The sequence below is a fragment of the Hylobates moloch genome, unplaced genomic scaffold, assembly GCF_009828535.3.
Source record: "Hylobates moloch isolate HMO894 unplaced genomic scaffold, HMol_V3 SCAFFOLD_19, whole genome shotgun sequence".
Classification (NCBI taxonomy): domain Eukaryota; kingdom Metazoa; phylum Chordata; class Mammalia; order Primates; family Hylobatidae; genus Hylobates; species Hylobates moloch.
The window spans coordinates 4345305-4358562 of NW_026652294.1; the positions used below are offsets into that span (position 1 = coordinate 4345305).

Genomic DNA, 13258 nt, shown 5'->3' on the forward strand with positions numbered 1-13258 from the left:
GCCCTTCTCTTGGGCCAAGCACCTTCTCCAGGCATCAATGTCTCCCTGCAGCAGCCGCGGGGGTGGGAGGATTTGGGAAAGGAGTGAGGAGGGTCCTTGCTTTGGAGTCCAGGGCATGGACTCCTGGTCTCAGGCGCTCAGGGATCTCCATCTCCAGGGAACCAACTAAATTCCCTGCCTTAGCTTCATTACTCCTCAGTGTTGTTACTCTGAATCTCTCTAAATTTCAGTGCCCTGAATCATAAAAGTCTCAACTCCTACTCTGCCCAGCCCACATCACTTATAACAGATTTTTTTCCATGAGCTGTAAAGCATTATGCCCATGCCATGTGGAAAAGTGGGGCCCTATCCTCCCCGGCCTTCCATGTCCCCTCTCATGGACCTGTCCTGATGCTGCACGTCTTTATTCTTCCAGATGTGTAGTCATTGAACTTATGTGGGCAGCACTTAGGAAGTGCCCGTCATTTTTCTTCAGGCTGTGTATTGATCTTTAGCCTCATAGCATGATAGTAATAAGCAGGCCCTAGTAACGTGTTCACATCCCAGAACAGGGAGCTGAGGACAGAGGGGCTGAGTGACATTCCCAGGCACACATGGCTTTGATTTCAGGCCATCAGACACCAGCACCCACGCTCCAGTCACTGTGTTGTGCTTACTTTCCACATTGTATCATCTAAAGAAAGCGATTGTTCCCACACAATCCATCTGTAGGGTATTTTATGCACCCCAAACCGCAGGATCCCACTTCCTATGCCCCACTTTCATTCAGGTGGCTCCACTACACAGCTAATGAGAAGGAGATGCAAAATTTGACCTGGCAATACCTCTTTCTCTCTTATACATGCATTTGGACAAAGAGAAAAATATAATAGATTCAAATAAAGGATGTACATGGGGATGGATCCTTGGGGAAGAAAATGTAGCCCCGGTCCACAGCTGTTCAATGCCTCAAAATAGGCTCTGGGCAAAGAACAAGGTTAAGCCTCAAATAGCATCGCATACACCCCACTCCATTAAAATCACTGTGGGAATTGATCATGGAGTTGATTCATCAGTAATGATTGCAGGTTATTCAGTGCACTATATTTAGAGACAATAGATAAGTTTAAGGTCGTATTCTGTTGTATTGAAATATAATTCACATTCCATAAATTACCTTTTTGAAAAATGCAATTCCATGGTTTTTAGTATATTTTGGTCTTGCCATCATCCCCACTACCTAATTTCAGTTCATTTTCATCACCCCAAAAAGAAACCCCCTGGTCATACCAGCCAACCCCATTCTCCCTACCCACCCTGCCCTGGGAACCCCTAATCTGTTTTCTATGGATTGTTTTATCCTGGACATTTCATACACATAGACATTTCATACACATTCATACACATAGAACCATATGATGGGTTCTTCTTGCTTCTCCTTTTGTGTCTTCTTGCAGTAAGCAGAATGTATTCTTGTGCATTTGTGTTATGGCGTGTATCTGTACCTCACCTGTTTATGGCTGAATAACATCCATTGTGTGAATATAACTCTCATTTTGTTTTATCAGTTGATGGACAGATGGGTTATTTCCATTTCTTGGCTACTGTGAATAGTGCCACTTGAAATATTCATGTTCAAGTTTTTGTGTGAATATATCTTTTATTTCTCCTGAGTGTGGAATTGCTAGGCCATATTGTAAACCTGTGCATAACTGTTTGAGGAACTGCCAAATCTTTTATATTTGTACAAGCAACATAGGAAGGTCTTAATTTCCCCACATTATTGCCAACACTTGTTTGTTTTTTGCAAAAAAATCAGAAAGCATTTATTATACTGAAATGTGTACATTTCAATGCCACTCAGTATAATTTCAAGTTTGATAAGCATCTAAGTATTTTTACCCTGCTTCTAAAACCTGATGAGGAATTCAAAATAAGCACACAGCATTAAATGACATTTATTGTTTCATAAATCTTGAGACCCAAAAAGGAATGGTAAATAGACAAGCAAAACTTTTAAAACGGCTGGGCGCAGTGGCTCATGCCTGTAATCCCAGCACTTTGGGAGGCCGAGGCGGGTGGATCACGAGGTCAGGAGATCGAGACCATCCTGGCTAACACAGTAAAACCCTGTCTCTACTAAAAATACAGAAAAAGCTAGGCGCGGTGGTGGGCGCCTGTATTCCCAGCTACTCAGGAGGCTGAGGCAGGAGAATGGTGTGAACCCGGGAGGCAGAGCTTGCAGTGAGCTGAGATTGTGCCACTGGACTCCAGCCTGGGCGACAGGGTGAGACTCCATCTCAAACAACAACAACAACAACAACAACAACAAAAAACAAAAAAACAAACCAACAAACAAAAAAAAAACTTTTAAAACAAGAGATAAGGGCCAGGTACAGGCGAGGTGCAGTGGCTTATGCCTGTAATCCCAGGTGCAGTGGCTTATGCCTGTAATCCCAGCACTTTGGGAGGTTGAGGAGGGCAAATCACCTGAGGTCAGCAGTTCAAGACCAGCCTGGCCAACATGGTGAAACCCCGTCTCTCCTAAAAATACAAAAATTAGCTGGGCATGGTTGTGCATGCCTGTAGTCTCAGCCACTCAGGAGGCTGAGGCAGGAGAACTGCTTGAACCTCAAAGGTGGAGGTTGTAGTGAGCCGAGGTTGCACCACTACACTACAGCCTGACAACAGAGCAAGACTCCGTCTCAAAAAAAAAAAAAAAAAAATCAGAATTCTTGCAATGTTTATTTGTGACTCCACTTTTCCTTTTCTGCAGGACTAGACTAAATTCATTAAAAATAATTATAAATCTATTTTAGTGGATACACAACATGTAAAGATGTAATTTGTGATCTGAGTAACATAAAATGGACAGGCAGAAAGCTGCATAAGAGTGAAATTTTTGTATATGATTGAAGTTAAGTTTATATTAATTCAAATTAGATTGTGATAACTTCAGGATGTTATATATAATCTCCATGATAATCACAAAGAAAATATATAAAGAATATAGATGAAATGAGAAGGGAATCAAATAGTATAACTTTAAAAACTTAACAAAATGTTTTAAAAGTCAATCATGGAAGGACCAGAAAATTCATGGATATGTGGAAATTAAACAACAGGCTGTTAAAAGTTCAATGAGTCAAAGATGAAAGCCCAAGGGAAATTAGAAAATGTCCTGAGAAAAATGAAAATGGAAACACAACATACCCAAACTTCCAGCAGGCAGCCAAAGCAGTACTAGGAGGTAGATGCATAGTAGTAACTGCTGACATTAAAAATGAAGAAACATTTCAAATCAACGACTTAACTTTATACCTTACATAACTAGAAAAAGAAGAGCAAACTAAACTGAATCTAGCAGAATGAAAGCAATGATAAAGCTTAAAGCAGAGATAAACAGAATCGAAAAGCAATAAAAATGGATGAATTGGATAACAAAAATTTAAAACATTTGTGAATCAAAGGACATTATTAACAGAGTAAGAAGGCAACCTATGGAATGGGAGAAAACATCTGTAAACCATATATCTGATAAGGGGTTAATATCCAGAATATGTAAAGAAATCCCAGCCAGTTGCAGTGGCTCACGCCTGTAATCTCAGCATTTTGGGAGGCCGAGGCAGGTGGATTACCTGAGGTCAAAAGTTCAAGATAAACCTGGCCAACATGGTGAAACCCCGACTCTACTAAAAATACAAATATTAAGCCAGGCATGGTGGCGGGTGCCTGTAATCCCAGCACTTTGGGAGGCTGAGGCGGGCAGATGGTTTGAGCTCAGGAGTTGGAGACCAGCCTGGGCAACACGGCAAAACCCATCTCGAATTTTTTAAAAAAGGAAAACAAAATCAAAGAGGAGAAAACACTTCCTAACTCATTATATGAGGCCCTCATTACCTGATGTCAAAAAGAGACAAAGACGCTACAAGAACATAAAACTACAGTATCCTTTATCAATATTAATGCAAAAATCAATGAAATACTAGCAAACCTTATACCATATTGAATGGATTATATACCAAGAGCACATGGATTTTTTTCTCAGAATGGAAGGATTGTTCAATATAGGAAAATCAGTCAAAGTAATACACCACGTTAATAGAATGAAGGAAAAGCACATAGTAGAGAAAAAGCTTTGACAAAACTCTTTTTTTTTTTTTTTTTTTTTTTTTTTGAGACGGAGTCTTGCTCTGTCGCCCAGGCTGGAGTGCAGTGGTGCGATCTCGGCTCACTGCAAGCTCCGCCTCCTGGGTTCACCCCATTCTCCTGCCTCAGCCTCCCGAGTAGCTGAGACTACAGGTGCCTAACACCACACCCGGCTATTTTTTTGTTTTGTATTTTTAGCAGAGACGGGCTTTCACCGTGTTAGCCAGGATGGTCTCGATCTCCTGACCTCGTGATCTGCCCGCCTCGGCCTCCCAAAGTGCTGGGATTACAGGTGTGAGCCACTGCACCCGGCCTCATTTTTGATAAAAAACAAGGAATACCCGAAAACTCCCTCAACATAAAAGAAATCCTTGCCTAGGAGTCCAGGGCAGCTTAGTGACCACACCCACCGGCCCATCCCTGCCTCCAGTGTCCCTGGTCTCCAAGAACCTTTCAGAGTCGTTGAGGGAACAGGGTGAGACCTATGGGTCCCTAGGTCAACCCTGATGCTCCCGTGGAGAGAGCCCTCCTCACCTGGACACTCCTGCCCACGTCTTGTGTAGCCAATGTATTGGGTTGCTGCACAGAGCAGAGACGATGGCTTGCACCGAGGAGAAGTTGTTGAGGCTTAGGCACTCCTGGAGAGGGAAGAGTGAGCTGTGAGGTCCAGAGGTGGAGTCCGGCCCACTTCAGCCTCAGGCCTCTCTGCTGAGATCTCCCCTCCTGGCTGAAGCAGAGGCCTGGGGAGCCTCAGGAGGGCACACCTACTGCCGAGTGAATGTCACTCATCTAGGAGGATTTTAGTTCAACCCAGCGAAGAGCCCAGGTCAGAAGTGAGCAGCCACCACTGGGCCATGGGAGTCAAGGTCAGTGAAGCTCTGACAAGAAGGGCCCAGGGGATGTGCAGGGCTCAGGCCAGAGATACAGATGTCAATCCTGAAAGCCGATGGGGGAAAAGAGGAACTTCCCCATTTTTAAAGAGGGAATCCTCAGGCCCAACCATGGCTTACCCTGGCCACCTTGATCCAGTGCTCCACCACCCTGGCCCTGTCCAGGGCCCTCATGCTGTGGTCCCCGAGGCAGGAGGTGGTGCCACAGTTGGTGAGCCTGTTGACGTGTGCGATGGTGGCACGAACTATGGGTGCCACGTGCTCATTCCCCTTCTTATGTTGTTGGCCCCAGATGGAGCCCAAGCATTCGTAGAGCACCACCTTCTTGAACAGCTCCTTGGGGGAGGAGGAGAGTGTCACGGCCACAGCACACGCCAGCTCAGAGTCACCCACAGTCCCAGGCAGGGACTGAGCTCACAGTCATCCATGGTCTCTGGCAGGAACCAAGCTGGAGCTCAGAAAGCTTTAAAATGGGCTCCAGACTTGTGGGAGTCCCTGGGTTTGGTTTTCTGCCAAACACCGAGGGCCCTGAATGCATCATGGCCCAGAACCCGGCAAGGGTGGGAAGAGAGAGTGACATTTTCTCCCAGGCCATCCTGACTCCAAGAACTAGAAGGTGGCTCAGGCTTGCCCATCCTGGGGCCTTGTCTTCCTCCCATCCCAATCAGCCCTCTACTCCTTCTCTCCATACCGGTGCACTTTCCTTGTGGCAGCTGCAACTATGGGCTCTGTTTGGGTGTCTGCCATAGAATCCAGCATGCATCAGGTACCTAATAAGCGCTGAGGGTAGTGAGGCTGCTGAGCAGCTGGGTGAGTGACCCATGGCCCTGCCTGCCCCACAGTGAGCACCTGCCCTGCCCTGCTTTCTGTCCTTCCCCTGTCGTTCAATCTGCACAGTCACTCTGTGCAGCTGGTATGGGCGATGTCCCATCTGTGCTGTCCACATGCAGACAGGGAAGGCTTGTGTGTAAGGAAACTCATCCAGATCCCATGGTTGGTAAGAAGTGGAGCTGAAATTGGACCCAGGGCATTGTCTGCTCCTCAGGGAGAGGCTGGTCTGAGACAGCTGGTGCCAGAGACACAGCCTGCAAAGCCTAGCTGCTCACCGCATCCATGAGGGTCAGCTGCTCTGCCAGCAGCCTGGGAGGGAAGGTCGTGATGTTAGGCAGCTCCTCACTGGGTTGGTTCTTTACAGTCCCGGGACAGGGACAGGGGGACTCTGGGGCTGACTGTGGCTCCAGCACTGTCCCTGGAGGGGGCCCTTCCCCTGGTGCTGGTGCTGGCCCTGGTGCTGAATGTAGATATCCTGGCACACCCAGGGCTGCACGTGACTCTGGCTCCAGAGCAGGCCCCAGGTCCGCCAGCAGTGGTGGTGCTGGCTCCAGGGCTGGCATTGTTAGTGCGTGTTGCCCAGGAGGTGGAGCAGGATCTGGAAAAGGAGAAAAGGTCACCACACCAGTCATTTTTCACTGGGCTTTGCAAGCACAGAAATGGCCAGATGGAATTTAAGGGAATTGTAGCCCCAAAACACCACCCCTGGAAAGTCTTCCAGACTGCAAGCCCCCTCACCATCTGGCTTGGCCTCGTTGGGCTCCGGAAGCACCAACTGGCCTAGGACAATTTCCTGATGGTCCTCCAATCCCAGTCCAGGCTAGGCGAAGTTCCTGAAGGCCAGCTTTATCCAGAAAGATGATCGTTGTGGGGACTGATAGCAAACTGAAGTGTTTTCAGGGGGCCAGTTGAACAAAGTGGAGCTGATGGTGCTGGTGACGGAGTGGACAGCTGAGTCAGAAGCCTGGCCTTCTCCCCCACAACCCTCCAGGGCACCCTTGCCTGGTTCTCGGTCCCTGGCCTGTTGCTGCCTGTGTAGGGGACAGCCCCACCCTACCCCAAGCCATCAGTGCTGTCGTGGAAGTGGCAGACCTGGTCATGCAGCAGGGCTGTACAGACCCTTGTGCGCCCTGGCTTCCCACTGACATTCTCTTCCCAAAGGCCCTGGAGCACAGCACTGTGCCACCTGGGCACTCAAGACTGCAGCTGCAGGCAGATTTGTGAGCAGGTTGCTCATCAGAGTTCCTGCTCTGAGTCCCCTGGTTCTGGGGTTAGGAGCGGAGGGTGGTGGAGGAGGACAGGGACAGCTAGGAAGCCACAGTGCTGGGGATGGGACTCTCAGTGGCCAGCTGTGACCCCAGCCTCCCTTCTCCTTTGCAGGGGACCTATTTACAGAACTCACTATTTGCCTCTTGCGGGGGAAGTCCCCGGATGTCAGCCTTGTCATGGGAATTATAAGAAGTATGAGCCTCAGGCCTCCTTTAGTCTATCCCCAGCCAGAGTCCACATATTTTCCCCCATGTTTTGTGGTGAAAAGGCCCTTCAGAACCCTAAATCCACCCAGTTTATACTTGTTGCTGGGCTCCGTCATTCTAGTCAGAATCTGGGAGGATGGCACCATACGTAGAGGAGGCCATGAGGGTTTCACCTGTAACATTCTGTAGATACGACTTGTTTATTCTGTCTACTGTGAGCGCCTGACTCTGAGTAGAATCGAGGCCCAGGGATTGTCATCTGCTTTGTTTATGAAATTATGCCAAGCCACAAAAAGAGCGATGCGCAAATGAGGTGTTTTGTATGTATGTGTTGAATGAGTGAATCCCAAGCATTGGAGAATCCCGGTGAGCCCCTCCAGATGTGGGCCTGTGACTCCTTTTTCAGCACCAAGGGACCCCTCTTCTGTCTGTGTCAAGGAGAAAGACCAGCCAGAAGGAATCTCAGACATCCTTTACCAATGCCCTTGTAGACTTGCTTTCTATGCGTTTTTCCAAACAGTGAGGGATATGGGCCATTGAGGCAGAATGCTGAGAGCTGCTTCAGTGACGGGGAAGAGAAAAGTAATAAACATGAATCACGGCACCCCCAGCAGATTTTCCAGAGTTTTAGGCTCTTGGAACCCCTTTGTTTGCCGTGTCTTGGATCATTCAGTCCCTACAAGGACCCTGTACGGTTCATCTTCTCACTACTCCCTGTTCCAGAGGAGCCAACCAAGGCTCAGAGAGCTGCATCTTCAAGACAGTCAGTAGGAGACAGAGGCACCTCCATGCCTTGGAGGGGATGGACACTCACCTTCTAACCAGTAGTTCCAAAAAGTGTGGCACGGTGATGAAGTCGCAGGAGGGACCCAGGCAGGTGGCATAGGAGGAGATGGGTTTAGTTAGAAAGGCTGGAACCAGGGACTCCAACAGCTTCTCCCCTGTGCTGGGCTGGAAAGTTGGCATCCTGCAGATCTCGTTTTCATACTAAACGGACAAGGAGGGACATGGGGGTCAGTGGTAACATCATGAACCACCAGAGGATCGGGATCTGGAACTCACACCAAGAAGCACCAACCCTTCAGGGACTTGTGCATGTGGAGAACTTGGGTGCCCATGGTGAAAAGCGTTCTAGGCTTTCAAGGTAAAATTGCATGTGAGGATGGAGAACGATAAAACGATTCCTGCCTTCAAGGCATCGTCACGGTGTTTGTCAGCTGTGGGGCAATGACACCGTCTATGTCAACAACCTACATGAAGAGCATCATCCCTGCAAGTCCTCAGAAATCATCCTCATGGTGGAGAAGAGGAGACGCGGGCTTTTGGATGTCAAATGGCTGCTCAGCAGCACCCGGGTCAGAAGTGAGCACCCTCCACAGGAGGACTGGATGAAATTCCCTCTAAGCCACCCTCAGATATGGAGAGGAAGGGCCTGGGGAAGCCCTGTCCCCTCCTCATTTTAGTGACAGCACACAGGACAAGATGCTCTAGAAGATCCCTTTGACTTAAAGGGATATGATTGTTTTTGTTCCTTTAACATGAACATGAGTCTGGAGAAACAGCTACAGCCATCCCAGCCCTGGCCAAGGGGAAAATGCTGGAAGACTCCAGGGTGGGAGGAAGCGCATCCCAAGGCCCAGGATCTGTGAGGCGACTCGGGGAAGAGAAAACGCAGGCAGGTACTGAACCTGTGAAAAGTTATGCAAATGTATGTTTGAAACTGGAAATGAAACAAGGTGATTTTCTCTGCCACACAGACAGCAGATTGGCAAAATGTTAAAAGCATGTTAGTATTCAGGGGAGGCTGCGTTCAGAGAAGCAGCTACCTTCAGAGGCTGCTGGTGACCGTGTGACCAGCTGGAGCCCTTTTGGAAAGTCAACTGGCTAGAGCTGTTGAAACTTGATATCTGTGTATCCTTTCACCCAGATATCCCTTTCCTGGGTGTCTGTCTGCTGCAGGGGATTTGCATATTTTATGGGTTGAATTGTGTCCCCTCCCCCAAATGTAAATGTTTCTCTTCTCAAACTCAGAGACTCAGGACGTGACTGTGTCTGGACAGAGTGCTCCAAGAGGTGATTCAGGTGAAGTGAGTTCATTAGAGTGGCCCTAATTTAATTTGCCTGGGGTTCTTACAAGGAGAGGGGTCAGTGCACAGAGAAGTTCAAGAGAAGACCCTGTGCTGACTGAGATAGAAGTCAGCCATCTCCAAGGCAAGGAGAGAGGCCCAGAGAAACCACCCCAGGCTGACAGCTTGACGTTGGACTTCCAGTCTCCAGAATTGTGAGGAACCAGATTTCTGTGGTTAAGCCCTTCAGTCAGGGTGCCATGTTACGGCAGCCCTGGCAAACTGCTCCAGCCTATTAGGACACACATAGGATTATGCTCCTTGTAGAAAGGCTGCCTCGAAAGGGAATTTTATCACAACGGGCTCCACCAGCACTGAGAGGCTGACCCGCTGTGGAAAATGGCCTCCCTTAAGGAATGTTACAGTGACATGCGAGGTTCCAGCTCCTGCCTGATGGGGCTGCAGGGATGAGTTCTGTGAGATGACACTTTAAAGACAAATGCATAGAGTAGCTTCACCTTTTTTTGTTGTAATCAACGCCCCCACCCACCTTGTTAGTGTAAAAGTGTTGGATTTTAAGTCCTGGAGGAGGTCTGGCAGGGCATCGGAGCTGCCTGTTGCTGGAGATACACTTAGGGTGGGGAGTTAAAATGATAACAGAATGAGTGTTGCTGCAGTGTTACCCTTCTGCTCAATTGTTGGGGCAACATGCTGAGATACTCCTGGCATAGCATAAAGTGAAAACAGAAGGGTTTTCTCTGATCTTCCTCTGATGGGTGAAAGGGACTTTGGCTGTAACCAAGTTGCCACTGGGGACTAATGGCAGCCAGATTCCTTTGGGAGGGGACAGTGGGTCAGTCAAGTGGGAAAGCCCTAGGACAGAACCTAGGGAGTCCCCAGATTCGTGTTTGAGTCCTGGGCCCACCCTGGTTTTCTCGAGTGCCTGCCTGTGGAGACCCTTCTGTGCCCAATCTCACCCTAGACCAGCACTGGCCGTGGTTGGTGGCGTGCTGCACCTGCCCTTCTTTGAAGACGGAGAAATTGAATCCATCCAACAGCTCCTGCTTGATCTGCTGTGTGGAGCTCTGCAAAGAGAGTGCCCAAGAGCCGGGCCAAGAGGTGTCAGTGGGCTGCCTGGCTGACCCCACAGTGGGACACCCCCATTAGAGCTCCTCCCTGGCGCCCCCCACCCACCCACACACACACACACACACACACACACACACATACACAAGATTTGGCACATAGGAGCATCTGCATAGACCTCCAGCCAGAGAAGCTTGGGGTCTCTGGCAGATGACAGCTTGAGGTCTTGGGATTCAGATCTGAGCAGACAAACTGTGTCCTCGACACTCACCATCCCATCCTGCCAGGCATGGTGTGGGCTGTGAACGTGGCATACGTACCAGGCTCCAAACACCTGACAACCTACCTGCTCCTGTCCAGGGAAGGCCCCTCATCTCCTGTTTCTCCCAAACACATGGTGATGGGGAGGGGCTTAGGGCTGCCCTGATGGGCACTGCTGAGGCCTGGCCTGGATGGGCCTGCCCCGGGCCCTGTGTTACCTGTGGGTGCCTTCTGGCAAAGGTCCAGAGGCGTCGAGGGTGAGGGTTGAACCAACGTCTATATTCTCGGCAATGACTCTCATTTTGGTCTCTTCTGCGACGAGGAGGTCGGCAGCATGTCGGGACACAGCAGGAGAACATGTTGCTCTCTCGAGCTTCGCCTACAAAGTGAGCTGGAAATGGGGCTGTCTCTAGACTATGGGTGCCTAGTTACCAGAATTCTAAGTTCGGTTGGGGGTCTGTCAGCAAGGAAGTGAGGTCACATCTTGTAGGTTCCATCCTATAAGCTCTTCCTTTCCATAAGACCTACTCGGAGGCCCCACTGGGCTTCTGACCAGTCACCCTCCCCCTGTCAACTCCTTACCTGTTCATCATTATGAAAAACTGTGCCCCTTCAGCACCTTGGGAAGACCTGGATATAACCAGGGTCCCAGGTTTGAGGAGACAGTGCTGGGTCAAACAGCCTTTATCTTAGCAGTTGTGAGACCCTACAGAACTCCTTTGTTGTTTCAAGGCCTCCCCAGCTTGCACAATGGGGGTTACGCTAGCATCTCCTTCCTGGGGAACTCATGAGGTGTGTTTGATATAAATCTTATAAAACTCATGGTGTGGTGTTCCCTGTAGATACTGCACACACTTAGAGATGGAATAAATACAAGAATGAGTGAGAGGTAGCATGGAATATAACTCCAGTGGGCCTGGGGTCAGTGTGATCTCAGGAAGAGGCACTTTCACTCTGGGCCTCGTCGTTCATGCTGCACCAGTAGAGGTTGAAATTAAATGAAATTCAGACATCCTCCTCCTCTGACATTGCACCTTTCAGTGCCTTCCTATTTTATTTAGACGAAGACCGTGTGCCTCATCTCAGCCTAGGGTGGTCAGCGTCCACAGAGACAGCGCTGAGGGGTTAGTGACTCCCTTCTGAATGATAGACTGACACAGATGACGGTATAGCCTGGCGTGACCCTGTGAGGCCTCAAAAGTAGCAGATGCTTCCTACAGTCTGTGCGTGGCCATCTCAGGGAATCCACCCAGTAACTGTTCTAGTTATCCCTGCTCTTCAGGCAGGAGACTGAGGCCAGGAAGGGAAAGGCTGCTGTGATACCCACACTCTCAGTGTCTGGGGTTGGGTTTGAACCCAGGGACTCTAGGGCCTATGCCGCTGCCATCCTGCCTCTGAGTTTGGGAGTTGGACTTGGTCCATCAAGTGCCAGGCCAGCCCTGCTGCTGGGTGCTCCCAGGCATTCACAAGCTGACAATTCTGAAGGGCCTACGCACTTGGCCATGCTGCAGACTGTGTCCTCACATCAAAGGTGGGTGCTGGAATAACAAGTGCTGCAAATGGCACTGGGGGTGTTGGCCAGGCTCTGGGAGCACAGGAGCTCTGCCCACGCCCACAGCTGGCCTGTGCTGACCTCCCTCCATCACAGCTGAGTGGCACCAGCCCTTTCATTGAGCTGATGTCTTCCTTCCATCCCTTCAGTGTGGTCTTTGTGGCTTGGAGAATCTGTGGCCAGGTACAGGATATGGGGTGGCCCCTGCTTCTCTGCTCTGTGACCTTAGACAGTGGGCAGGATCTGAGGCCGGGCCCACCTGCAGCAGGTGTTACAAAGAGGCAAATTGGGGCTTAGGGTTGGGAAGAACTCGCCAACCACAGTCCCACTATCTTTGGAGGTAGTGAGCTCCCCATTGGGGAAGGTATGTAAGCCAACCTTTCTGGGATGCCAGAAGATCAGAGAGCAAACACTTGAGATTCTGTGATCCTAATATTGACTCCAATGCTATGATGCTTGGATTTGAAGTCAGTTTCATTTAGCCTGTTTACCAAGTGTCTCCTTGGTGCAGGACACCAGGGGACACAAAATGTCCTGGATAATGTTGGGTTTCTGGCTCCCAGGGGTCCCTGAGATGTTGTTCCAGTGGTTCTGGAGTATGGGCCAGGCACGGCTTACATCTGGACCCATCCGCATTGCTCACTCATTGTGAGCCTCATGACTGCAGTTCGGGATGTCATGCTCCCATGCGCCCCCCGTCACCCCACCCTGCCATGGCCCTCACCATGGCCCACTCAGGGCATGAGGCTTTCCGGGTGATTCCTGGTACTCAGTGTGGTCAGCTTCCTGGACCTGTCAGTGGGGTGGGGCTGCAATGAGACGCCAGTTGCAGGAAGTGGTTTGTACAGCCTTCCTGGTGTCATGGGTCACTGTCCTGCCGAGTGGCTTTGGGCAGGTCCCTTCTCCTCTCAGGCTGGAGGTTCCTATGCCAGGAGCTCCCTTCTTGCCCCACCAGGGCCTTGTTTTCCC

General features: G+C 49.7%; 2 protein-coding genes across 5 annotated transcripts in view; both read right to left on the minus strand.

The window, feature by feature from the left end:
- MAPK1 (mitogen-activated protein kinase 1) overlaps positions 1 to 13258 on the minus strand; it is a 235831-nt gene that overhangs the window by 110646 nt on the left and 111927 nt on the right. The gene's annotated exons all lie outside the window — the stretch shown is intronic.
- LOC116459079 (ral-GDS-related protein-like) lies at positions 4482 to 7086 on the minus strand. The gene is given in 7 exon segments (XM_058431844.1): positions 4482 to 4578; positions 4663 to 4766; positions 5139 to 5354; positions 6125 to 6447; positions 6588 to 6781; positions 6907 to 7031; positions 7033 to 7086. Coding segments are annotated over 7 exon segments (1113 nt in total).